The sequence below is a fragment of the Engystomops pustulosus genome, chromosome 4 (genome assembly GCF_040894005.1).
Source record: "Engystomops pustulosus chromosome 4, aEngPut4.maternal, whole genome shotgun sequence".
In the NCBI taxonomy this organism is placed as follows: domain Eukaryota; kingdom Metazoa; phylum Chordata; class Amphibia; order Anura; family Leptodactylidae; genus Engystomops; species Engystomops pustulosus.
In genome coordinates this window covers 201,525,302-201,552,071 of record NC_092414.1, presented here as the reverse complement: position 1 = coordinate 201,552,071, position 26,770 = coordinate 201,525,302, and the positions used below count along the sequence as shown (strand labels likewise).

Here is a 26,770-nt window from a genome sequence, read left to right as displayed (position 1 = left end):
TCTTCCAGTAATTTTGATTATGTAGACTGCAGCCAGTGTTACATATTGCTCCTGAACAGCTTTATAATCAGACCTTTTTGTATGTTGATAGTAGCAGCAGGACTGTGAAACATGGATTCCCATTCCAGGATTGTATCTTCGCCAAGTATAATTGACGGTGGTATTTCCTGACACTGCTTTGCTCTTAACTCTCTACATTGAGCTACTTAGATGACCCCTCGTCTTCCATTGACTGCTGTAGTATTCAACCAGAAGCCTGGTTACAAGTAGCAGCTGTGGAGTAGTATATTGTGAAGGGCATAGAGCACAGCAGTGTGAGGACATGCAGCCTGTAGTATATATCCATTTTCAATTAACTGGAAGTTTAAAGGGATCTGCCAGTCATTTTGATGTAGACTGCAGCCAGTGTTACATATTGCTCCGGAACAGCTGTATAATCCAACCTTTGTGTATGTTGATAGTAGCAGCAGGACTGTGAAACATGGATTCCCATTCCAGGATTGTATCTTCGCCAAGTATAATTGAGGGTGGTATTTGCTGACCCTGCTTTGCTCTTAACTCTCTGCATTGAGCTACTTAGATGACCCCTCGTCTTCCATTGACTGCTGTAGTATTCAACCAGAAGCCTGGTTACAAGTAGCAGCTGTGGAGTAGTATATTGTGAAGGGGATAGAGCACAGTAGTGTGAGGACACGCAGCCTGTAGTATAAATCCTTTTCCATATACACCTTTCTAAGGAGAGCTCCTCACACTGTCTGTAGAGCATGGTCAAAGCTGACGACAGATTTCCCTTTAACAATGCGTATCACTCAACAGGGGGCGACAATGAGTAAAAGTTTAATACAGATTAAATGAGTTCCCATGAAGACAAGTTTCTTATATGTTCTCCGCATAACAAAATAACACATTCTCTAATTTACTGTTATTTACAAAAATACAGCATTTCACAGATATAATTTCATCCTGTCTCTATATTGAAATTTGAGAATTTTCTTTCCTGGGTTAACCCCTTTAAGCTCTGTGTACTTCTAAACCAATCTGCACTTATCGCTTCAGCTGCCATTGTACTGCCAGGAGTACGGTGATGAGTAAGCCTCTTAAAGTACGTCTAATTCAGCGCCTTACTTTGTCCTATTAATCCATAGTATAAAGAGCCCAGTTAAAGTTGCCTTAGAGGAAATGTATTACATGGATGAAGTATTGTAAACCAAGCACACTTGGGTTATGCCTCCTGATTACTTATATCGTCTAATGGCCTAGTTTTTGAGAAAATCGTATTTAAGGATTATTCAAAAGAGCCTCAGGGGCTCCTGTCTACGCCAGCTCATCTTCTGGTAATTATGTCTGCCTCTGTTCGGCGTTACTATCTACCCCTACCTCCCCTTCCGAGCACGATAGCCGGCGTCGTCAGACACCTGTAATGTAGCCAGTAACCCCTGAGGCTCATTTGCATAGTTTTAAAAGGTGATTTTTCTCCAAAACTGGGCCATTAGAAGACAAAGTAAGAACAGATCCTGTTTCAGGGTGGACACACCAGTGCTTGGTCTACAATACTGCCTCCATGTGGTAGATTTCTTTTGAAGTCCGAGAGAAATAAGTTGTAAAGGGATAAAAGAGACGACCGAGAAATTGAAATAAACAAGGAGATGACTAAGAGAGACTCATCCTACACGATGCGGGTTACGTTAGAGGGAGGCGAAGAGACAAATGACTAACCTGTAGTAGACGATGCAGACTTAGTGTTAAGTAAAAACTGAAAGAAAGTGACAGGCAGGCAATGGGATTGAGCAGCGCCGCTTGTTCCTGCCAGCAGCACACACATGAGAACAATGGAACAAGTCCCTACGTGTCAGATGAGAGCTCCCAGCATCTGTCTGGCTTCACTTCCTATCAGACTCAAAGCTCCCTGCTCCTACACCTCTCCTATCAGTACATGGCAGAGGATCAGGAGGCACAAGCAGCACGAGCAGGGGCACTTTAAGAAAATGTAGGTACTACCGGGGTTATAGAGAAGGTTTAGCAATGCCCCTACACAGTGACTAGATAATACCTAAATATACCGGGATAAAATAATACCTCTATAGAGAAGCTAAATAATGCAACTATAAATAGACTAAGCAATGCCTCTATAATGTGACTGATATATCTACAAATCTCAGTAAAGTAATTACATGATATTACAAACCATTAACTAAATAATATCTCTATACAGTGACAATATATTACTACACAATAGTAACCCAATATCTATATATAGTAACTAAATAAAACCTCAGAGCATAGCTAAATAATAACTCTATTGAGCTACTAAACAATACTACAAAAAAGTAAGATAATAAAATTTATATACAGTGACTAAATAATACTACTATATACTGTATATAATACTACAGGCAGTCCCCGGGTTACATACAAGATAGGGTCTGGAGGTTTGTTCTTAAGTTGAATTTGTATGTAAGTCGAAACTGTATATTTTATAATGGAGGTTCTAGACAATTTTTTTTCTTTTGCCCCAGTGACAATTGGAGTTTCAAAATTTTTGGTGTAATTGGACCAAGAATTATCAATAAAGCTTCATTACAGACACCTTACAGCTGATCATTGCAGTCTGGGACTATAGTAAAGCATGCAGAAAGCTTCACCAGAGGTCACAGTGGGCAGAGGGGTCCGTCTGTAACTATGGGTTGTCTGTAAGTCGGGTGTCCTTAAGTAGGGGACCGCCTGTACTTTACAGTGATTAAATAATACTACTAAACGGTGGCTATATAATACTACTATACAGTGACTATATAATACTACTATACAGTAACTATATAATACTACTATACAGTAACTATATAATACTACTATACAGTAACTATATAATACTACTATACAGTGACTATATAATACTACTATACAGTAACTATATAATACTACTATACAGTGACTATATAATACTACTATACAGTAACTATATAATACTACTATACAGTAACTATATAATACTACTATACAGTGAAAAAATAATACTACTATACAGTAGCTATATAATACTATATAGTGGCTGTATTATACTACTATACAGTAACTATATAATACTACTATACAGTAACTATATAATACTACTATACAGTGACTATATAATACTACTATACACTGGCTATATAATACTATATAGTGGCTGTATTATACTACTATACAGTAACTATATAATACTACTATACAGTAACTATATAATACTACTATACAGTGACTATATAATACTACTATACAGTAACTATATAATACTACTATACAGTAACTATATAATACTACTATACAGTAACTATATAATACTACTATACAGTGAAAAAATAATACTACTATACAGTAGCTATATAATACTATATAGTGGCTGTATTATACTACTATACAGTAACTATATAATACTACTATACAGTAACTATATAATACTACTATACAGTGAAAAAATAATACTACTATACACTGGCTATATAATACTACTATTCAGTTGCAATATAATACTACTACACTTAATAACATTTTTATACAGTGAGCAACTAATACCTCTATACAGCTAATTAACAATATCCCAAACAGTAATGAAATAAAATTACTATTCTCTGACTAAATAATATGTCCATGCAGATATTAAATAATACAGTACATCAATACAGCAACTAAATAATACCTCTATATAGCAGCTATACCATACTACAAAACAGTAACAAAATTATACCTTATAAAGTAACTAACCAATACCTTTATACAGTGCTACGTAATCACATATACAGTGACTAAATAATGAACTAATACCTAATACGTGACCGCCACTTACTTTTACCTCTGCACAATGAGTAAATAATGGGTGTTTATGGTGTTAATATCCCTTGTAGCTCAGTAAAGTGGAGGTGTCAGCATATCTAGTCATCTACAGTAGTGGTGGTGTTGATGTCAGCATCTCCAGTAGGTTAGTGGGGGGTGATAAAGGGATTTAATAGGATTTAAATAAGATTTACTGTAAAAACAATGTCCATGTGTTTGGTGGGGGGGATAGCTTTGATTGCCCGAGTCCCCATTTCCTTGATTCTACGTCGCCAGCTTACATACGTAGGGTGAATGAGCAGAAAGAAGCTGAGGGAGGGGGATGAGTGTGAGAGAGCGGAGGATGAATCGAGGAGACAGAGACTCAAACCGTTAGAGCTGCCCTCCTCTATTACTCGGTGGGTGGTACTGCCAGAGAGGCAGAAAATTTCTAATATACTTTTTTAAAATACTGAAACCTTTCAGAATTCCACCAAGGCATTTTTATCTCAGCATAGCATAGGTTATGGGAACCTATCACCAGCTAAAAATGACATTCCTGGTGACAGGTTCCCTTTAAGTCTATGAAAACAATTGTCTCCAAGCTGTAATTCCACAAACATCCTATGGACAAGGATGATGCTGTTAATGGAAGAAAGTAGTCATTTCTATTATGTCCTCATGACCTGGGCAACCCTTCAATACCTACTTCACTTGTGATGTAAATGAATGGAGTGGAAACGCCTTATTTCCCTGGTAGCCTATTCGCGTTTTCCCAACGTGTTACCCGAATATTTCTGGTTTGCGACGATTTCCCCTGAATTGCCCCGGGATTTTGGCGCACGCAATTGGATTGTGGCGCATCGGCACTGGCATGCACGCGATGGAAATTGGGGGGGGGGCGTGGCCGAACGAAAACCCGACGGATTGGGATAAAACGCCGCATTTTTTAAAAAAAATGTGTCGCGGAGCTTGCACTTACCTTCACTAGGAATAGGCCGTTGAACTTGAGTGCGTTCCGATGCTCTTCAGCGCAGAACTGCCTTAATGAATCCCGGCCGGACCCGAATCCACCGCAGAGAACGCGCCGCTGGATCGCCAATGGACCGGGTAAGTAAATCTGCCCCATAATGTCAGATTCCTGTGTAGTCTACGATAGTGGAAGTGTTAACATCACCGTCCTTGGTGGCTGATGATAGTAGATACATGCTTCCCTTGTTGTCTGAATCAAAGAGATAGTCGGGCTTACTCCTTAGGTAGTGGAGGTAATCCTTTTTTTTCTTTATGGATTAGTATCGTAGACCATTACCATAGATCTCCTTCCTCTTATGGTGAGGGGAGTCCTGTAGAGCTTCATCACCCATTAACAAAGGCTGTAGATGCATAGTCATCTTCTCCTTCTCCATATATGTCTTTGTGTTGAGGAGAAGTATAAATGGGGACAAGGCTGAAGACACATAAGAAGGAACCAATGATGTTTGGGAGACAATATTTTGTTCTTCCGGGTTTTTTTGACTTGAGTCTTCCTGAGGACTATCCTTATTGATGTTCTACTAGCATAGAGCTAAGTTTTAATTTGAAACAAAGTTCAAGAACATCATTTATGTTACGTTAATGTCATGATATGATAATGTTCAGATATGAGTATTGATAACTCTGGAGGATCATCAGCTGAGAACGTTATCACCATACACGGTGGGGCCTAAACTCTTACTGAAGCCTTTGATGAATGTTATCATCTTGACATAAGACGCTGTCATTAGAGCTCTTGTCTGTTTTGAGAAATGTGAATTTAATGAGAGAAGACGTAGACATGTTTTCCTCCATTTATTATTCATGCCGAGGTTTTGTGTTACCAGGACGATCACTTCTGTGACTCCATGGCGTTTTGGAAACATGGAAAAAGCTGGAAATACAATGTTACTTTCCACAAATGTTCTGCATTATATATAGAGGAGAATATGTTCCTTTCGTGATGGGTTAATGTCTTACAGAAGGTTTCTAGATGAGCATATAATGGCCTCATTTGAAGACTGATTATAGCCAAAGGGCCATCCAATATTTCCAGCATTCCTTGAAGTGAATTTCTGCAGCCCCGTCTCGTATGCCCTGTAGGCCCTGCCCTATGTTTGCAAACATGTCTCTCCCACTGAAGGCTCTTTGCTTTCAACGACTGCTCATTGACTTCTTCCCTGAGTAGGACCATGTTTGGTGGCACGGCAGGTTAATTACTCACTGCCCGGTTGACAAATTCTGTAAACATTGGGGCAGATTTACTTACCCGGTCCATTTGCGATCCAGCGGCGCGTTCTATGCGGTGGATTCGGGTCTTCAGGCAATTCACGAAGGCAGTTCCTCCAACGTTCACCAGGTGCCGCTGCTGCGCTGAACTCCGCCGAGGTCCGCCGGAATGCACGAGCCTATTCCTGGTGAAGGTAAGCGCGTGTCCTGCGACATTTTTTTTTTTTTATGCGGCAGTTTCTCTGAATCCGTCGGGTGTTCGTTCGGCCACGCCCCCCGATTTCCGTCGCGTGCATGCCAGCGCCGATGCGACACAATCCGATCCCGTGCGCCAAAAACCCAGGGTAATTCAGGAAAAATCATCGCAAATCGGAAATATTCGGGTATTACGTCGGGAAAACGCGAATCGGGCCCTTAGTAAATGACCCCCATTGTGTTTTCTGTATCTTACATCTTGCATGAATTCATGTTCTCCAGGCTTTTAAGTTAATATTTATTGAACAGAGTTACTTAAAATGCGGAATAAGTATTTTAAAATGGAAGTCGATAACCATCTCCTGACAAACAATTTTCTCTAGTACTATGTGTTTCTTAGGAGCAGCATTGCACAGGATGGTCTTAGATCCCCACAGCAATATGCAGAACTAGATTTGTAGTTTGAAGGGTTTTAGGAGGCTTTAATATTTATGAGTTACCCCCCATTTAGGAAGCTGTTATCCATATGAACCTTGGATCAACAGCTTTCATTCCTGACCCCTTAAAAATAAGGAAGGAGTGGGTCAACCCAATGTACACAGCCATTGAAAGACACTTGAGGTTCCATACACATTGGATGTTTGGACAAACCTGCTAAAATTGGCAATCACATACAGTTGCTCCTGTCTAAGGGGGTCTGTAAATCCACTTGTCCACACATGACATTCAAAAGCCAATGGACACGATAAAATAAAGAGTTTCTTTCTACGGTTGACCAACCCCTTTGAATTATTTTTTAGACCTTTTTCTATTTCTAAGCATAATTTAAATATTGTAGTAGTTTTAAAAATTAGGCCGTTCCACAATAGGTCTCAGTGGACCTAACAAAGAGGCCATTTTTTTTCGAAACCCATTGTTGAATTTAAACCTATAAATACATAAACCTTTAATGTATAATCTGTGCTGTCTCTAACCTTTCTTGGTGGTCAGGAATGGACCCATTTCTAAGGCATAATTTGACTGATTGAAGTTTTGACTCGGCACAGAAACCAAAACCCTCCATGATGTGCCTCTTCCACATACAAAGAAACCAAAACTAAGAACTATATTTTAGTACAAAATAGAAAAAGGAGGTCTAACCTCTCTATATAAGGGTGGCACAGACAAATAGAGGGCCACATGGGTTTTCTTACTACTTCTTATACCCCTACTGATACGTGAGTTTCTGTATTATATGCCGTTTGCAGTATTGTTGAAAAAAATCAATTCTATATCTGCCTTTTACAATATAAGATCAAAAATTTAGCATTTTTATGTAGTATAAGTCATCCCACTTTGTACCCACTCTGTGAAACCAAGACTTTCATACCCTACATGCTTGCTTTACAAGTAGAGGCAGGGTCGGCTCCAGGTTTTAGTAGGCTCCTGGGCGACATAGCCTCAGTGGGCCCCTTTGCAATGAACTAACATGGCGGCATTAAAAATTCAAAAACTAAAACAGTCTCCTGTTCCCTAAAATATTCCCTAGTTTATCAAAACAAACAGCGCCCTCATCGTTATTTTATAAAACCACCCTATGAACCCTATGGATTCATTATATACAGCCGCCTTCACCCCATGGATGTACAGACTTATGTGGGCCCTCCCAGGAGTCCTGGGTCCCAGGGTATGCCCAGTGCTTGTCGGGGTATGTCCAGTGCTGGCGCCGGCCCTGTGTAGAGGTAACAAGTGACTTTTATAGAGTCCCTAACACATAAAGCATGTTTAGAGAAAATTTAGAAATTTTTATACTCTGGTTACATAAAGTACAGTTCTCTTTCACAAAGGTTCACAAAGGAATAATACCAGCAGTGAAGGATAAGATATGGTTTGAGGGAGAGGGATATTTTGGATGGTCCAAACATGCTATCTCATTAGAAGTTACTCCCTTTAGTATTATTGTGTGAAACCATGACTATCAATCACAAAATTAATGAACACTTTGCGGGTCAATGGCTACTTTACAGCTAGAATTAAGTGACTTTAATAGGGTCCCTAATTATTGGTTGCATGTTAGTGTGGGCGGAGTTCTAGGAAGCGTGATTTGTGAAACCGGAGAAATTTTAGAGACTGGTTAAGTGAAGCTCAGTGCTCTTTCCCATGGTAATAATTCTGTGTTCTCGCAGTGATGGATGAGGTGCGGTGCGAGGGAGGGGGATATTACGGAGGGACCCATTGCGATTCCAAACTCGTTATCTCATTAGAAGTTAAATCTTCCTCGGGCTGCAGCTCTGAATTCAGCAGCAGCACTCATTAGAAGGCGAGCATTTATCATGGGGAGGGAGCGCAGCAGACGGATAGCTGTGAGTGTGTCATAGTGATGGATAGCCATGTGATTGTCACTCACAATTATACATATCTTGGTGTCATACTGTTGTCCGTGCACCTCGTACACATTGCACTTGGTTCGTTATCGGTTTGGAACGTGCAAAAATATGCCAGCCTTGAAAAAAAAATCTTTAAAAAATCCCATGGTGGGAAAACACGCTCTGCTCATTATCAGTGATGTGAATGTGAAAATGGGATAATCAGGCTGCCGTGCTGGTTTTATTAAGGAGAAATTCTTTCCTATCCTGAGACAGAGCTCTGCAAATTAGAACGTTAGGAACTGACAACTTGCCCTCTATATGGTAATATCGCCCTATTGACAGTTTATTGGTCCCAGTAGGGCTAATCAGACACAGACCTGATTCTTGTAGGTCTACAGGGAAAGGAAATCCAGACACAAATTCCACTTACCAAAAAAACCTGTTGACCCAGTGATCATGTGTCAAAAAGTGTCTCCAATAATGTCCAAAAACATTCACCCATAAGCTTGGACATTTTCAAGGCCAACATGTCCCATCCTTCTCTACACTGGTGACGGTATGTGTTTTTTCTCGAAGCCCATTGAGGTGGCAACATAGATAATTCTAATGTTGACGGAACCACCTGCATGAGGATGTTCTGACCCACCTATGACAAAAAACATTTTAGTAATTTGAAAACACCCAAACATTAATGGAGATAAGGAGATTACTTCAAGCTTCTTGCCCAGTTCTCTGCTGTTTCGAGCTAAACAATCATGTCTGACAGTACGGCTGTTGTATACTGAGACCAAGCTCTGCAAATTAAAACGTTAGGAACTGACAACTTGCCCTCTATATGGTAATATCGCCCTATTGACAGTTTATTGGTCCCAGTAGGGCTAAACAGACACAGACCCGCTTCTTGTTGGTCTAGAGGGAAGGGAAATCCAGACAAAAAATCCACTTACCAAAAGAAAACCTGTTGACCCAGTGATCATGTGTCAAAAGGTGACTCCAATAATGTCCAAAAACATTCACCCATAAGCTTGGACATTTTCAAGGCCAACATGTCCCATCCTTCTCTACACTGGTGACAGTATGTGTTTTCTCTCGAAAGCCCATTGAGGTGGCAACATAGATAATTCTAATGTTGCCTGAACCACCTGCGTGAGGATGTTCTGACCCGCCTATGACAAAAAACATTTGGGTAATTTGAAAATACCCAAACATTAATGGAGATAAGGAGATTACTTCTAAGCTTCTTGCCCAGTTCTCTGCTGTTTTGAGCTAAATAATCATGTCTGACAGTACGGCTGTTATACTGCCTGATAACTTCAATCATTTCAATGGGAAGAAGGTTCCTAGCAACCAGATTACTCAGGCACTCATGGGAAAAAACTTATACCAGAGAAGGAGCTAGGAGGCTTTTCTAGATCTTTCTAGTTCTTGCAATTTTATTTGTATTTATTCAAACTTCTAATGACATACCAGGGACACCATCTAGTAGGGGTGAATTTTGCTGATTTGTGAATTCAGATTTATCTCCTCACACATATAGTAGAACAATGTATAAAAACCAGGAGGTTGACTTGAGCCCTTTGCCCATTTCCCTGGTTCCGTTGTGCTAGGTATCACCAGTTGCCTTCTCTTTCCATCACTGCCCCATTGTTCCCTTTAGGTTGTCACATAGCAAAAGTAAAGTCTTCCTTGGTTTTGAACATTACTAGAATCAACATGTTCTTCAAAAATTTACTCATCACTTGCATAACTTTCAGCTGACCATTTGTAGTTCCTTCAGATAATTCTGTTATCTACTTGGAGCTTACAACTTCTAATGACAAATTCATGAATTGTAGACAAACAATCATCCATCATCTTCATGTTGCCATCTGCTGCGCTGAAGTTCATCGGAATGCACTGGAGTACACCAAGCCAGGCCGGATGCAGGTAAGCGCTTGTCAAGCGACACTTTTTTTAAAAAATGCTGCGGTTTTTCCGAATCCGTCGGGTTTTCGTACAGCCCCCCCATTTCCGTTGCGTGCATGCCGGCGCCGATGCGCCACAATCCGATCACGTGCACCAAAATCCTAGGGCAATTCAGGGAAAATCGGCGCAAATCGGAAATTTTCGAATAACCCGTCAGCAAAACACGAATCGGGCCCTTAGTAAATGACCCCCAATGTTCCCAATGTTTCATGTCTTTTCAGGAGATCTAAAATGAGGCAAAATAGGTTAAAGGCTTGGATTGACTTCTTTGAAGGTCTTATAGCTGGATTTCCGAGCCATTCAAAATAGTCTCAAAGTATTTATCAATTTTTAAGTTCAAAGACTTTTTCTTACCCTATGTCCTTTTTTTTTTTACAACCGTGATTACCGTTCATGGCTACTTATATTTATTCTTCCAGTCCTGGGGGCAGTTTTCTTGATACTTCTTGACTTATAGATCTTGTTTTGTGAATAATTGACCCCAGAAGGCAAAAGTTTTGACTTTATTCTTGATGAATTGAGTATTGTTGACTTTTTAGTTGTTTTTACCAAAGATAATGATGTTTATGTGTCCCCTAGCAATTACAAGCCATCCTCTAGCTGTTCTCTCTGTCTCTTTATGTGACAAAATTGGTTGTCTGGTTTTTTAATTGTAGCTACCTCTCTTAAAAAATAATAAGTCAATACGAGAAGTTCTCATATCTACCAAACATTTTCCAATGTGAATATTTGATGGTCTAAAAATTGGACCACAATATCATGGAGTCCAGCAATTAACATGAACAGCTCATCTCACTAAAATGAGAGCTAATCTGCAGTAACCTGGTCTGACCACTATGAAGAGACTGGAGTTGTCTGCTTCCTGTTCCAGTCTCTGTGGAACTGTGGAAGAGAGAGTGTTGGATCTTCATCAATATTATGTATCTATTGTTTATACATGCAAATATTTTTAGCCTGGAAAACCCTGTTTACCTGAGTAAATTCTGGCCAAACAGTGCCCTGCGAAAAAATGTGTAGGCATCATATTGCGTTATAGATTTACATAGCTTTTTTATGATGGTGTGTCCTTAATTCCAGACATGTTGAAATTGGGGATGTTAGTAGTGGCACCATACTTCATCTCTTCTAACAAATGGTGGAAACCGGAATAATTATGAAATATACTGACATTTCTTATAAAACATTTTCCGACCTTTTGTGCCAGTTATGTTTGGCCTTATCCAGTTTTATAACTAACATCTTAGCCTGCCCCTTTTGGCATCAAAGTCTTGTGACCCAGTGGGTCTTCCATAACTAAACTGATACAACTTCTACATATTATATACCCAACCAATTCCTCTCAGTGGCTGCCATGTAATGTTACATATCCCTTTCATCCAGGTTCAGACTGGCCCACCAGAATACCAGAGGAGCTTCTGGTAGGCTCTGGGTCCAGCACATTATTGGGCCCCAGTAGTTCAGTTGAAGACAACCCAATTTGTAGATTTGTTAAGGGTTGGCCAAAGGAACTTCAGTTGGACACTGGTCTGCTTTAGGATCCAGAACCTAGGTGATCAAGTTCAAGGGATTTTACGGAAGGGAACATTAATAGTCAATGCTCAAAGCATCACCAAATCTATAGAATAAAGGATCAGTGTCCCCCTCCATAATAGCACTCAATAAAATCATGTGACCTGTGGTTTATATGGGGCCTAGGATGGTAGAAATCTTGAACATCAACAGCAAAACTTGTAATTGTGCAGATTGTTGAGAGTATAGGTGGTGGACTCTTTTGCCAAAGACGTTCATATTCTGTAGAACTGCTTTAAAAGTTGTGATTGTACAGATGCTTTCTATAGGGTGGTAAACCAGCCAAGGCTATATCCTTGAGAAGAAAACAATTCAACATGCCCAAATCTCCCTCCAAACAAATCCAGTAGCAATTAGAATTAGCTGATCTTGCCAAAATTGGAAAGTTTTTCCAACTTATCTCACGTGGGTATTTGGCACTTTTGCAATCTCTTCTCCTGCCTGAGGCCTTATCCCAATCGGCTTAATCCTGTTCCTCATGCCCCTCATCTGCTGCTGAAAGTACTTGGGTTGATAATTTAGTTCCTAATGGTCCCCAACCAGTAGGGATTATGCTCGAACATCATATGAAAACATCAAGATGCAACTAGCTGTCTAGTTATTCAAGACATATTACAACAAGTGCAATGACCATTAGGCTATGAGTATTATCAGCGATCACCATGTGGGAATTGGGCATCGAAATATATAAACATTTTGTCTCTTGTATGTTCTACGACAGCAGCAGACAAGAGGGTTACGTGTCAGAGACAGTAGCTGTGTGGGAGCGATAAGATCATAGCAGAGATCTTTGTGATTTAATAATATAGCTTTCTGCCTGTTGACTCCCACTATCATAATATTTTCGTCTGTCTTATCTTCGTCATCGTCTCCCGGCTCTTCACATTGTCCATATTAGTCATATCCTCTCCATTCGTTATCAGTCAGTCAGCACTAGATGTCTCTCTCATTCACGCTTTATATTATCAATCAGTATCTCTCATATTCACATGTCAGTGGTCTTACCCCTTAGGCCCTTCTCTGCCAGTCTCCATGGTTACACTCAGGCTTCATTGACGCTCTCTGCGAGTGAGAGGTTAGGCTTCCACAGGGGAGTCCATCAGGTGTGTAAAGCCGAGCATCACTGCGAGGAAGCCGGAGAGAGCGATAAAGAAAGAGACAGCTCGCCTGATGGATAGAGACAGGCAGGTGACGGGAAGAGGGAAATAGAATGTTCTAGGAAGACAGGTTCGAATATGGATGAATAAAGAGATAACAGGCGAGTCATGGAAGGTAAAGCCTCTGGAGAAGAAGTCTCTGCTTATGGAGGAGCAAAGCAATTTACAATTTGATGAAGGAGCTCTGGTTGATGCTGAGATCAAGACCTTGTGTATTGTGGTTTGGTTAAAGTATCTTGTAAAGAAGCCCACTACTGGAAACATTTTTCCATACTCGAGCACATTCTCCCTGACTATATATTGCATTTAGTATTTCTGATATATATATCCCACCCTTACATTTTGCAGTGCAGCCTCTGCTCTACTTAAAGGGGTTTGCCCATGAAATAAAATTCTCAAATTTCCATCTCCTAGTGATGTTTACACAATAAAGATAATTTTTAACCCCTTACTTTACAATTTTACTCAGTTTTATTGCTGTTTTAGCTCCTATCACTCAGTGATGGTCAGTGTAGGATTCCAGAGTGTGGGCGGGGACTCTCTAAGCAGACACTTTGTGACTCCTCTAGTGCTGTGAGATGCTGTGTGCTGACAATGTGATTAGGTTATCAGGGTACAGGTTTATATGCACTTTCATTTACCTTCTGAACATTCTACTAGTATTTGACACATAGAAAGAGAGATGAGATAGATCAGAGATGAGGAGATCCATGAGATGCATATTAAACACAATGATACAGTTAGCTCCATTTCATCTCTACTCTCACACTATCAGATCTGATGTGCCTTCTTCCCCCGGATAAAGAACTTAGCTGCCTGTAGCTTGTAGCTCTCCTCTCTCTGCTGCTGATGTTTGCCGGCAGGAAGTGAGTGTGAAGTATCAGTGTGAGCTCATCCTGGAATGCAGGCGGAAGGAGCCATTGCAGGGAGCAGTAAACAGCTCAGATCCACATCGTCAGGCTAGATGGCTGCCTACACCAAAGTCAGAAGAAACAGGGTCAGAAACCAGGGGCAATTGAAATTGTGCACACCAGGACTGATAGAGACAGGTTGGAATTATATCTGTGAAATGCTGTATTTTTGTTAATAACAGTGAATTAGAGAATGTGTTATTTTGTTATTTTGAGTATATATATATTTAAGAAACTTGTCTTTGTGGGAATACCTCTTTAAAAAAGACAAATTGTAGACTTTTCTCCTACTTTTTCTTCCTATGTGTTTAGCTTTTAATCTCATGATTCCTCAGCAGGGCACAGCAGCAGGGAGTGCTCTATAATTAGTTCCTCCTTTAATATTTCCCATACAACAAATATATGATAAAGGAAGCAGTGAGCTTCTTACTTACTTTGGGTACCGAAAGTATTCAGACCCTTTTAAATTTTTCCATCTTTATTTCATTGCAGCCAACTGGTCAAAGATCAAAAGAGTTTATTTGATTACATTCGCTATATCCTGCCAGAAACAATGTAGATATTTTTGCTAATTAATTAAACAAGAAAAACTGAAATATCACATGGTCATAAGTATTCAGACCCTTTCCTGTGATACTGACATACTGTCCATTTCCTTCTGATCCTCCTTGGGATGGTTCTACTCCTTCATTGGAGTCGAGCTATGTTTAAATATACTGGTTGAACTTGATTAGGAAAGGCACACACATGTCTATATAGGACCTCAAAGCTCACAATGCAAGTTATAGTGCATGAGAAACATGAGATCTAAGGAACTGCCCAAAGAACTCAGAGACAGAATTGTGGCAAGGCACAGATCTGGACAAAGTTACATAAGAATTCTGCACTGTTTTCTGTGACTGTTATAGGATTTTTGGCCAGCCCACCCTCATCCTACCTGGTAGAGGAAGTTCCACTACGTTAAATAGGTCATACATAAATCTCCATAGACTAAAGTAAATAAATTGTGACACCAGAGGCAGATTCACGTTGTTGTTCAGTGAACAAACCAAAAAAGAGAACATACAGCTCTAATATAGGTATTATATTATGCATATTAAGCAGTATATGTATGCATATGAACAATATATCAATAATTTCTACAAATATTCCCACAAAAAAATTTAAAGGAAAAATAAGTCTTAAGAAACTTGATGAATTAATAAAATTAAAAAGTAATGGGTTTCAGAATATGAAGGTTATTGGTTCTGAAATTGTATTTTTGTATAATAAAATATTTTTTCAAATAGTTATTTATGTGAATGCTTGTAACTAATTGAGAATCCTGATACTAGATGTGCGTCCTACAGGACCCTGAAAGAACTTCAGATATTGAAATACTGCTCTGTAGCGTCTGAGTTATGGCAGCAATCATCGATATCCCTCTTCCAGTTACAGATGACAGGCTTGGATTTATATAATCATAGCCCATGCCGGCGGAGAAAAGTACAGGGTGCAGCACTTTCTCCCAACCATTGAACCTAGACAGACTAATAACACCGCCATCATCAGTATCATTCAGCACGGGGGAGCGGCACATGAAGTACACTTTGCCTTTTTTGCTTTTTTTACAAGGCGCTCATCCTTCTTTCTGTGAGCCTAGGACTGTTTCCCAATTGCTTTGTCTCAGAGTGTTAAGAGTATAATTGACTATGGTCACACCCAGTATAGGGGCGCATGAGCAGAAGTGCTAAAGGGGCCCCTTATTATCTTGTCCCCTCTCAGAGAGCCCCATCCTTATGTTTCTTCAAAGGCAAATTAGTATTAAAGGGAACCTGTCATCAGGAGCCCTTTTTCTGACTCCCCCGTGTCCCCATAGAAAATAATGTACACATTGCTAAAGTGTTATTATAGCAAAACTGTCTTTTGGAAGTCCCATGGAAGTGTCAGAATCTCTAATTTGGTCTCCTAATTATGTGGCAAACACAGAGGTGACTCTAAAGGGATAGATAAACTCAGATTTACATACTAACATCTATACTGATTGTACTTACATTATTAGTAGTAGGTTTTACACACTGATTGTTATACATACTCACATATATACACCTATGCAATTTTACATAGAATGTGGTGCGTGCTGCTTGCGCCCGAAGTGCATGAATTGTGTGAACCAGATTTTTTTTCTGGTGCACTCAGTTCAAGGGGCATGTGTCACATTTCTGTTGGACTTGTGTTGCGGCGTGCATACACTTCATGAATACACTTCACTTCATGTGCAGTATGCAGAATACTGGTGTAGACTGCATAGTAAATTGGGCCGTTGTATTCAAATACAGACATTATTATGTGTATACACAACCTCCTACAATGGATGTATCAGCCAGGCTGTTTAGCATCATGCCATCACTCTCCCCTCTTCCCAGGACAGAGGAGGGGGGGGGGGTAGAGAAAACTATAACAAAGCAGCTGCTGACATGCTGGAGGAGGACGAAGACACAGCACACTTGAGGAAATAGTTTTCATTCTGGGTATCATATTATTCTATGCTAACCCTCTTCCTGTCTCTTCACTGACATGACTCTAGCCTTGTCAAAGCCTAGAGAGAAGGTGGTGGTGTGCATGGCAGACTTGGGGATGGTACTCTGTGTACCCTAGATTATTTCGTTGAGAAGCTGCATGAAGAAGAGGTGGACTGTGTAAGGGAACATTAGGGTCATACAGTAGACAGGAGAGTGCAGACATGTACCTCAGAGTGAAGTAGCCATTTCCTATTATAGCATACCGCCCCCTCTTCATCCACTTCTCTGCCTGGAAACCATCCTGTTATCTCCTACTGCCTTCTTTGGATTCATCTTGACAACCAGAGTGCAGATCTGAAGGAAGAGGGGCTGAGGCAGACAGAAAGGAGAGGATCTGAAGGTAAAAAGGCTGCAATACGTTAATTAAAAATGTTTATAGCTATTGCAGCTATAGAAAAAACTTAATAAACTTTACAGTTACACTTTAAGAGGGCAATTAGTATGCATAGTTTTCCCATGGAGCATTGCCAGTAAGTAAATTACTATACAGCAATTGGTTCTCCTCATTGAATGCCAGTATCAGTAGCTGAGATGTCTATATGTCTATTATGATGTTCTGCAGCAGTTGAGGGGTGCATGTCAAGGTTCTTCTATGTGAGATGTGCATTAAAGGGATCTACAGCAGATGAGATTAGTATTAAGATGTTGTGCTGTATATTACCAGGTCCTGCACCAAGTTAAGGGTGTATTATGATACAACGGAGGCAACTGAGGTATTTATGATGATGTTCAGATGAGCTGTGTATTATGAGGTTCTGCAGCAGCTGAGGCGTGTATTATGAGGTTCTGCAGCAGCTGAGGTGTGGATGACATGATTCTGCAGAAGCTGAGACAAGTAGAATGAGTTCCTGCAGCAGCTGAGATGTGTATCAGCTGATAAACAGTGCACATTTGTCACTTCACATCTGTGTATTATGTTTGTGCCATATATACAGATTACGTTGCGTTACGTGTCTTCTGTATGAATACGAGGCATGTAAGTGCGGTGCTGGTGGGAGTGATGTGTGATCCCAGGCATTAGTCTAATGTTGGGTTATGCTGTAATTCTTGTTAACTTGTTCCTTTTTTGCTCGGCTCCCTCTTGTTTTCCAATCCTGCTAATGGATGCGGGAGAGGGAAGACTGCGCACTCAGCACTTTGCTCGCGGCACGGTTTTAGTGTGTGCTGTTTATAAGATGGATCTCTCCAAATGTCCCAGGCAGTTGGGTTACACATAAAAAGAACCGTGTAAATCACAAGGAGATTTTTAGATGCAACTTAACTCTCAGACTCCAACATGTATATATTTGTGCGGTAACAACCGTAAGGTAGTAAAATTGGCCTAAAATGTCTGTTCCCTTTTATATGTTAATCCCAGTGATTCATATTATTCATATTCATTTTTGTTAAACAGTTTTTTAAATATTTTTAAATACTGCAGTTTTCATATTGGCCACTAGAGGCTGTTTGTTTGATACTTCCTGCAGATCACTTTCCAGCTGTGTGGTGAAGACATTTCATTATAAAATGGAACCTGGCACCACATTTTTCACAAATACAGTTAGTGCCAGGTTTCCATAGAGCCCTAATAACTGACAGCCTTCCTTTAGCTAAAAATTGTTTCTCTCAGATCCCCATATATTCAACTTATAATTTTACCTGGTATCTAGGGATATTTAGAGCAAGTTGAGATGTGCTCGACCTCCTTGGCTGAATCCTCCCCATGCTTTCTCTGCATGCAGCAGTAATGTCATGTGATCAGGCTGACATCATTGAAGGTCCTTTAGCCTCCTTCTTACATTACCAAACTGTACACCAAGCAAATATCTGAACACATGAAATCACAGTAGCCTCCATTGAGGATTAGAAGTGCATGTGGGCATGCTGTGATTTTATATGGTCAGGTACATGCATGGTGTACAGTTTGCTATTGTTAGGAGGCTTAAGGACCTGCAATGATGTCAACCCAGTCACATGACATTAGGCCACGCCCTGACTTGCTCTATTTATCCCTACTTTACTAGCTTAAAGTACAGTGTCAGTTAGTTAATACAGCTCTTTTGAAATCTTCCACCGGCTGTATATGTGCAAATGTGGTGATAGGTTCCCTTTAAAGAGGTTTTCCCGTAAAAAGAAAGTTCTCAAATTATAACCCCTTATGATGTTTACACAATAATGTTATTCTTCATTTTGTATGTAATCTTTATGGTGAAAAGTCAACTCATTACTTCTGAGCCTAGGTGTATCCACATAGTCTGGACCTCAAGCTATGCCCTGGGTAACCCTTCATAAAAACACACAAACATAAAAAATAGCATAGAGTTGGGTGGAGGGTCAACTTAACCGATGATGGATCACATACAAAGTGTCTGGCATCCTATAATATCTAGAGTAGGAACAACTTATTCTACACTAATTTTTCTGAAGCTTTTCTGAAGCTCCCAAAAAATTTTTCAGAAGACTCTATTTGGGTCCGAAACAAAATAACCCCCTACATGACACTCAGCCTTCCCTGACCTATGGAATGAATGAAAGCAGCCATTTTGAACCCAATCATATACGATTCTGTGTCTGAAAAATTGAGGAGTTGCTCGAATCGCTCATTTCTAACCCCAGTCCATAATTTTGAGCTTCTCCTCTTCCCTAAATTACATCTCAGCTGACCACAGTTGCACCTATTCTGCATGGAGCTGATCATGACGAACGATCAAGCACAGAAGGAGATGGACATTGTAGCCTATACACAGATAGTACAATATATAGACTGTAGTAGTCAAAGGTTCTTTTTCTGTCCCTTAAACAGGTTTTCCTGCTCCTAAACAATTGATCATCTATCCATAGAGACATTGCCTTTAATATTATGTGGTAATGTTGCTGCACTCTCTGTACGCTTTAATCTACACCAATTTCACCCCCCCCTCCTTTTCCCCCTGTTGCCTTTTATTTTTCATTTTGCATTCATGTACAACAAACTCCGGGGAAAACAATTTTGATTAAATTAACAAGTCGATAAATGTCTGCTCTCAAGTCTGCAGAAACGCACATTTTTGTCTCTGGCTTGTCTAATGGACGTTTGGAGAATCAGAATGTTTGATCGCTCGCGTAATAACATCCAACCATGTCCAATTTTCCGATACATGCCGCTTTAAAAATTGTGTTGTTCATTGGGGACTTTAGTATTGACTTGTATTTCCTTGAAGCAGTCTCTATTTACTGTTACGGAGAAACTTTTAAGATCTGGTTAGATCATGTCAGTGATGGTGGGATCTGAGGCAAGCGGTGGGACGTAGGTGATCCCAGGAATTGACTAGACTCTATTGGTACATAAGGAATCATATAGGAGTATTTATTAGCTTCAAATGGTCTTCTTATCCCAACAATAGAGTGGGGTCTGCTATATGGGATGTTTATTTATGGGCCAAAGGGTTCAAATGTTTCCTAAAGGTCAAGAGGCCAACTCCTGTTGCAAGTGGTTGTGATGGTTCACAAATGATAGAGGTTTTGTAGACTCATGATAAGATCTAGTTATTTTGAATGGTTTATGTTTCATTTACGTTTGGTTCCCATTCTCAATATCTCCACCGATTTATTGGTTGAAGTTTCAAGACACATTCTTAGGTCTACCTTACTTGTATCACCTCTACTTAGTAATGCTGATGAGGGGGATTTGTTACATGATCCAAATTTGATGGTGATCTGAATGATAACTTGTATTGTCTGTATTGTGATCCCATAAATTGTGATCTCGAGTCACTCCCTCCCTCCTTCCTTATGCCTATGTCAGCTGACCACAGGAAGCAGGGCTGATACTCGCACAGTCTGCTCCTTCTATCCGTGAAGACTGGTCGCCCCTTCTTCATTATCACTGCGCACGAGTACAGTATTACTGACCTTGGGTGGTTGCTAGGCAGTGAGTGGGTACACAACTTACTACCTAACTTGGGTACCACCAGTGTCTTTCACTGTTTAGCCTCGGGAGATGGAAGCAGGAGGAGGGAAGGGGATGAGTGAGAAGGATGGAGGATGACTTGAGGAGATGGGGTCTTGGGCCATTGACTGATGCCCCAGTCGCTCGCCAGGTAAACTTTGACACACTTTTATGTCATATTATTGGCTGTTAAATTCTATTATCAGCTAAAAATGTCATTCCAAATGACAGGTTCCCTTTACAGAGTTGGTCCCTAATAAGACAAACCCTTTTACTACTTGTCTTTATCAGATCATTCGTTAAAGAGATTGACCACTAATAAGAAACTTTCCAACCGTTGTAAGTTCAAGACTGTAAAAGGGTCACCCAAATTGTACTTACCGTTGTAAAGTTTATTTTTTTAGTCCATAGTAGGCCCACCACTTGGTCCAGACAGGACAGGACATTTCGGGCCTTACAGACTTCAGGCAGATCAAGGGGGAAGTGCACTCATTGCAGTATGCGCTCCCCCTGGGACACTTCCAATATCAGTGGTTGAAGGGGTATGGGGATGTCCTTGATACCGAGTACACGGCCCCTTGGATCCACCAGAAGTCTGCAGGACCTGCAATGTCGCAGGATGTCCCAAGTCCTGCTGCCAGAGGGTGCTGTGACATTTGATATGTCTTATAATGTTCTTTAGTGTAGATAAAGTAAAGCCATAAAACATGAGATTAAAACATGTACATATATGTGTGGGCTATCCTCTAAAATGTTGGAATACAAATGTTGGATTTATCATTAAAAAACAAGGGTTGTTGTGGAAAATCCCCCAGTGTTGATGACAGAATAAATTCATGGCGGAGTATCCAACGAATTTATTATTTTCCAGGTCAAGGCGATTTACTGTTTTTATTTTATGAAGCAGATGAACAATGAGATCTGCAAATAAATTATTTATGGAAAACTTAGTAGATGAAGGTGACTGTACTAGAGGAGCCCATAAAACAAATATTAATTAGGTTTGGGAAACAAAGTTAAACAGAATGTAATCCAAAGGATAAAATGGGACACAACAAATGTGCTTAGATACAATTGAAGGGAAATTATGGAAATTAATAAGGATTGCCAATGTATTCAAGGGGTATTCTGGTCTGGGGACTATTTTTGATGATGTTTTGGTCATCGGTATAACATCAGTGGTGGTCACCTGCTCCAATTAACTGTCCTGTATTGCCTTTGGTCCTAGATTATAGATGGGTTGGAGTCAGAATCAGGGGAGTCCATCTGCTCCAAAATGGCTCTGCCAAGCTTTACAGCAGCCCAACTACTGATTGGAAATTAATTATGTATGTTGAACTGGTCATCATTACCTACTGTTCAACCTGAAGATCCCCTTTAAAAAATATCAGAGGTAGGGTGGTGATTCAACCAAATAAGTTAATGTTACTGATCACCAACTAATGTAAGACATACATGTATGTGTGCTTCAACTGGGCCACAAACTTGCAGAGCTGCCATCAGGTTCCTATGGAAATGTGAGGAGTGAGGAAGTTTTTGGCCTTCCATCTCCAACAGGTCGCAAACTTCCTCACTCCTCAAATTTTCATAGGAGCCTAAAGGCAGCTCTGCAAGTTGGGGCAACGATGGAACCAGTCCTATTTGTAGCGGTACAGCTGCATGACTCAGTCATGGCACATCATGCCTAGTGTGAGGTAGTGTCAGACTTATAGATATATGGGACCAACTAGATAAAAGTGTCAGACTTATATATTTATGGAACCAACTAGATAAAAGTGTCAGACTTATATATTTATGGGACCAACTAGATAAAATTATTCTGTCCATCATCTTCAATTCATAGGAAGTAGACCCTATTGACCAGCAAATGTGGTTGTCCTTTGCTGGACTTTTAGGGCCAATCAGGCCCTAGTGTGAGGGTTACGACATTTTATTTGGTTTGGACTTTCAGATACAGATTTAGCCATAATACAACCCACTCAATTGTTTCTCAAACAGCCCATTCAGGAAACTAAGGAGAAATAGGATTCTGACCCTGGTGACCCATATACTTGTCACCTTTCGTAAACTCTATTGGTGAACTATGGTCAATACAAATGTTATAATTGAACCCATGTCTGTTATTGGGTAAATGACAGGTATGGGTTTTCAGGTTTCTGTAGAGATATCTGTGGCCTGGCATATCTTTTGCGTAACGATAAGGGAGAATAAGGGAGAAACACATTCTTGTTTTCCTTTTGTCGGAAAGAAAAATAATTTCAATACCCTAAAGACATTTGGACCTTTTTTATAGTCAGCAGTTGTATGATTGACATCTAACTTGTCGAAACAGGACAAAGCTTCACAGACTGGAAGTAGAACTTGAGTAAAGATTTTGTTAGAGCCAAAAAACAACATGTATAATCAACATGCCTGGTGCCTTCTGTTATTCTTCATGTTTCTTTGTTGCATTTTTCTTCTCTCCAATTGAGTCTCTTCTAAAATGGCTGCAGACTTCTTTATGGAAGCGGTCTGTAAATGACACACCTTCTCACTGCCCTCAACTTGGACAGGTGAGCTTCCCTGAAGAAGCAAGTGGTTTCCCCAGTGACCCGATACGAGAGGTAAATTAAGCAATGGAGACACCCAGAGTGGAAGGCATCAGGTTTTCATTGCTTATGTAAATTCCATTTTTTGGTTTTCTTTTTGACGGGTGGCTTTAAACTTTGTCAATTCCCCAAGAAAGAATTTAAACTGGTGACCAACTCATGTAGCCCCCACCAGCAATCTGAATATTTTCTGACTCGTTAACTCCTTCACTGGTAACCTAAATTATCTTTCAGCATTTTAAGACTTCTACCTTATTTGACATCTTAATTCACAAAATGTAAGTCCTCTTTTTTCTTTTTTCAGACCCTCTTTCCCAGTCCTGAAGATGGGTGGCAAATTTATACATCCGCGCAAGCCCCTGACGGTAAATGCATCTGCACAGTGGTTGCTCCGGCACAGACCACCTGCTCAAGAGACCCTCGGAGTCGGCAGCTGAGACAGCTGATGGAAAAGGTAATTAGTTAGAGAATGTGTGTATGCAAAATTTTATGTTTAAAGGAAATCTGTCAGCAGAAATGAACTGCGTAAACCTTGCAGATTAAAAATTTCCAGATCAGGTAGGAGAGCTCAGCGATGAAGTCAAGCTTTCCCCAACCCTTTCTTGGGGAGAACACTGTGGGGTAGATTTATCGAGCTGCTTAGTTGCCCATGGCAACCAATTACAACTCAGCTTTCGTTTTACGAGTGCTTAGGAATATTTTAAAGGGGAGCTGTAATTGGTTGCCATGGGCAACTAAGCACATTCTTACTCTTAGGCAGCTTGATAAATCTCTCCCTGTATGTAACTCCAATATTCTCTGAGCTTAGCAACCTAGATAATTATGTGGATTTTTGGTGGCTATTCCCTGGAATGTCTGGAATAACTGCTGATACAAATCTAAGTTCAGTTTTTATATGTGATTATTCATCACAATAAAGTTATCAAAGGGGTTGTCCATCATAAAAACTTACCCCCTATCTAAACAACCGAATAGAAATCCCATGGTCCCCATTTAAATAGAATCAATGGCTTGTATATACATGTCTCTCTGACAAAGATAGCCAAGAACTGTTCTCAAAGTCCAAAGCCCTCCCAAAGTCCAAAGTGTTCACACATTGTATGTTTGTACTGGAATTTTAGGGGTGTAATTACACATATTTTGGTTTGTTAAATTACTCAATGGGGCTCATGTATCACAAAATTGACTTAACCATCCAAATGTGGACATGCGGCATGAAAAGTCTCAAAAAATAAGACAACAGGCAAACCAAAAGTTTGGTAAATGAGCCCCAGAGAATGATTTCACTTTGAAGATGTGTTATCTGAGAATGTGACTGATAAATTCATGAACTTTAGCCTCTCATACACATAATTTAGCTGTCGGAAGAATGAACTATCGCTCTCACCTTTGAAGTCTACTCTATGCCCGTGCCCTTGACCTACACATGGACACATGGGAGCCCACAATTTATATACAGCCCACAGCTTGGGGCATTCATAAACATTCCTTGAGTCAGGAGAATTATAATGGTATCCGCTATGGTGCTTAGTCGAGCAGGAAAGTCTAGAATTGTGTATTATGCTAATCTGTAAATGGCCTATGGCTTGTGTTGCACTTGAGATATTTGTCATATGGGCAGGTCATTAATCTGGCCAAAGTCTCTCCCATTCCTCAAGGATACAACTAAACTGCTGCTTTGCCTCTGGCGATCAAAACTATTCTACATTTTGAAATCCATCATGCCTGACCATTTTCCGATATTGGATGTTCCCTACCACGACACATGAGATGGTGGGCCCGTCCACTACAACTCACAGGTTTGGCCAACATGAATCTAATGTGTAATGCCAATGAAACATAGCAATGAAACAAGAGCCCAAATTCTCCTGGGTTCTGGAGTCTTTAAGATGTTCTAGAACTGCCTAGGTCGCATAGACGCCTAGAACTTCACCGGTAGAGTCTATACATTGATATCTCTGATTAGGATATGAAATATAGAAATATTCGGCATCATTATACAGCATTGCCAGTTCATTACCAGGGCATAGGACTCCTCAGCATAATTATACACTGCAGCATGTTTATCACTGCAGGATGGAAATGTTTTCAGACAGTTATAATTGCCAGGTTGACATCTGTAATTCTGCTAATTAAGCCTAGCTAACAGATTTATTTAATGTGGGCTTAATGAATTCCCATTAGACAGACCCCATGGAAATACATGGATTATAATGCAGGGAAAAGTGCTATTTCTTCCTCGGTGACACCGAGACCTTCGGGTCTGTTTACTGATGTCTCGAAAACATTTGTGTGGATGTAGCTTCTTGTTACAACAATGTTAGACAAGTATTTCAGTTGACATGAGGGGCACGATTCAGATACTTTTTGTTGGTGTTTCTCCATTAGCTAGTTAGCATGGGTCCGTATATAACCATTTTATGATCACCCAATAATTTGCGGATCAGGATAGCCCATGCATATTAAATGGTTCCACAATGTTATAAGTACAAAAACTGAGATTCGTTATAAATTTCTTATTGTCAGTCATACTTCTAAATAGTAATACATAATACATACTTTAAAGGGGTAAAGTAGGCACTAACTTGCTGATCATGGGGGGTCTTAGTAATGGGATCCCCCACGGTTCACAAGAATGGAGGTACAAAGGACATAGCTCACAGCCATAGCATAGGTCATAGCTCGAGATAAAGAGAGCAGCCGGTGGAGCATGCGTTGGTTGCTCTATTCATCTCTATGGCATTCATGGAGATTGCTGTGTATCCTGTGTATAGGGGCTAACCTGTTAGTTGTTGGAGAATCTCTTTAATGACTACCTGTCGTTAAATTATAATTATTGCATTACAATTTACACATTAACTTCTTAATTAGAACATTTCAATCTGATCCAGAGTTGGGATATCAAGAGGACACAAAGGACAAAAGCTGTAAGGTCTGCTCCCACCAGAGATACTGTTTCACAGAGGGGAAGTGCTGCTGTTCCCTGCTCACTCTGGAGGGAAAAAGGGTGGTCTTTTGACAGTGCTCTCTTTTTGCACCTGAGTATGTTCAGTGCTTTGGATGCAGAAGTCCCCTACAAAAAAAGTCCCTCGGTCCCAGTCTGTGATTCTGCAGAACATTCTCTGCCTCTCCCGTCACCACAAACCTCCTATAGACCCACCCCCACCTTCTGCTCTTTAGCACCTTCTGTACATAATAGAAGCTATTAACTTATAGTGCTCACACAGCACAAACTTCATGTAACTGTTTCACTGCTAGCTTCTACTACTTTTCACATGCTGCATGCTACTCCTTGTGATGAATGGCGCCAGGCTAGTCACCATATAGACCCTGTATGTACAAATATCACATATTTGTAGAAATATCACAAGATTTACTGCTAAATTACATAATAAGAGAGCAAGGCATCATAATAACTGTGGGCAGCCTAAATTTGACTCAGCTTCAGGACAAATACATTTTTGACAAGTGGCTACAGAAAAGAAAATGCCAAACTCTGGAAAGTAAAAGGGTAAGCAACACAATATCAGCACCATTCTGTT

General features: G+C 40.2%; 1 protein-coding gene across 2 annotated transcripts in view; it reads left to right on the top strand.

Annotated features, from left to right (window-relative positions):
* OLFM2 (olfactomedin 2) overlaps positions 1–26,770 on the top strand; it is a 188,233-nt gene that overhangs the window by 101,055 nt on the left and 60,408 nt on the right. For both annotated transcript variants that reach the window (XM_072149429.1, XM_072149430.1), the window contains exon 2: positions 23,533–23,682. In XM_072149429.1, coding sequence (XP_072005530.1) covers positions 23,533–23,682 — 150 coding nt within the window. The remainder of the gene's footprint in view (positions 1–23,532; positions 23,683–26,770) is intronic.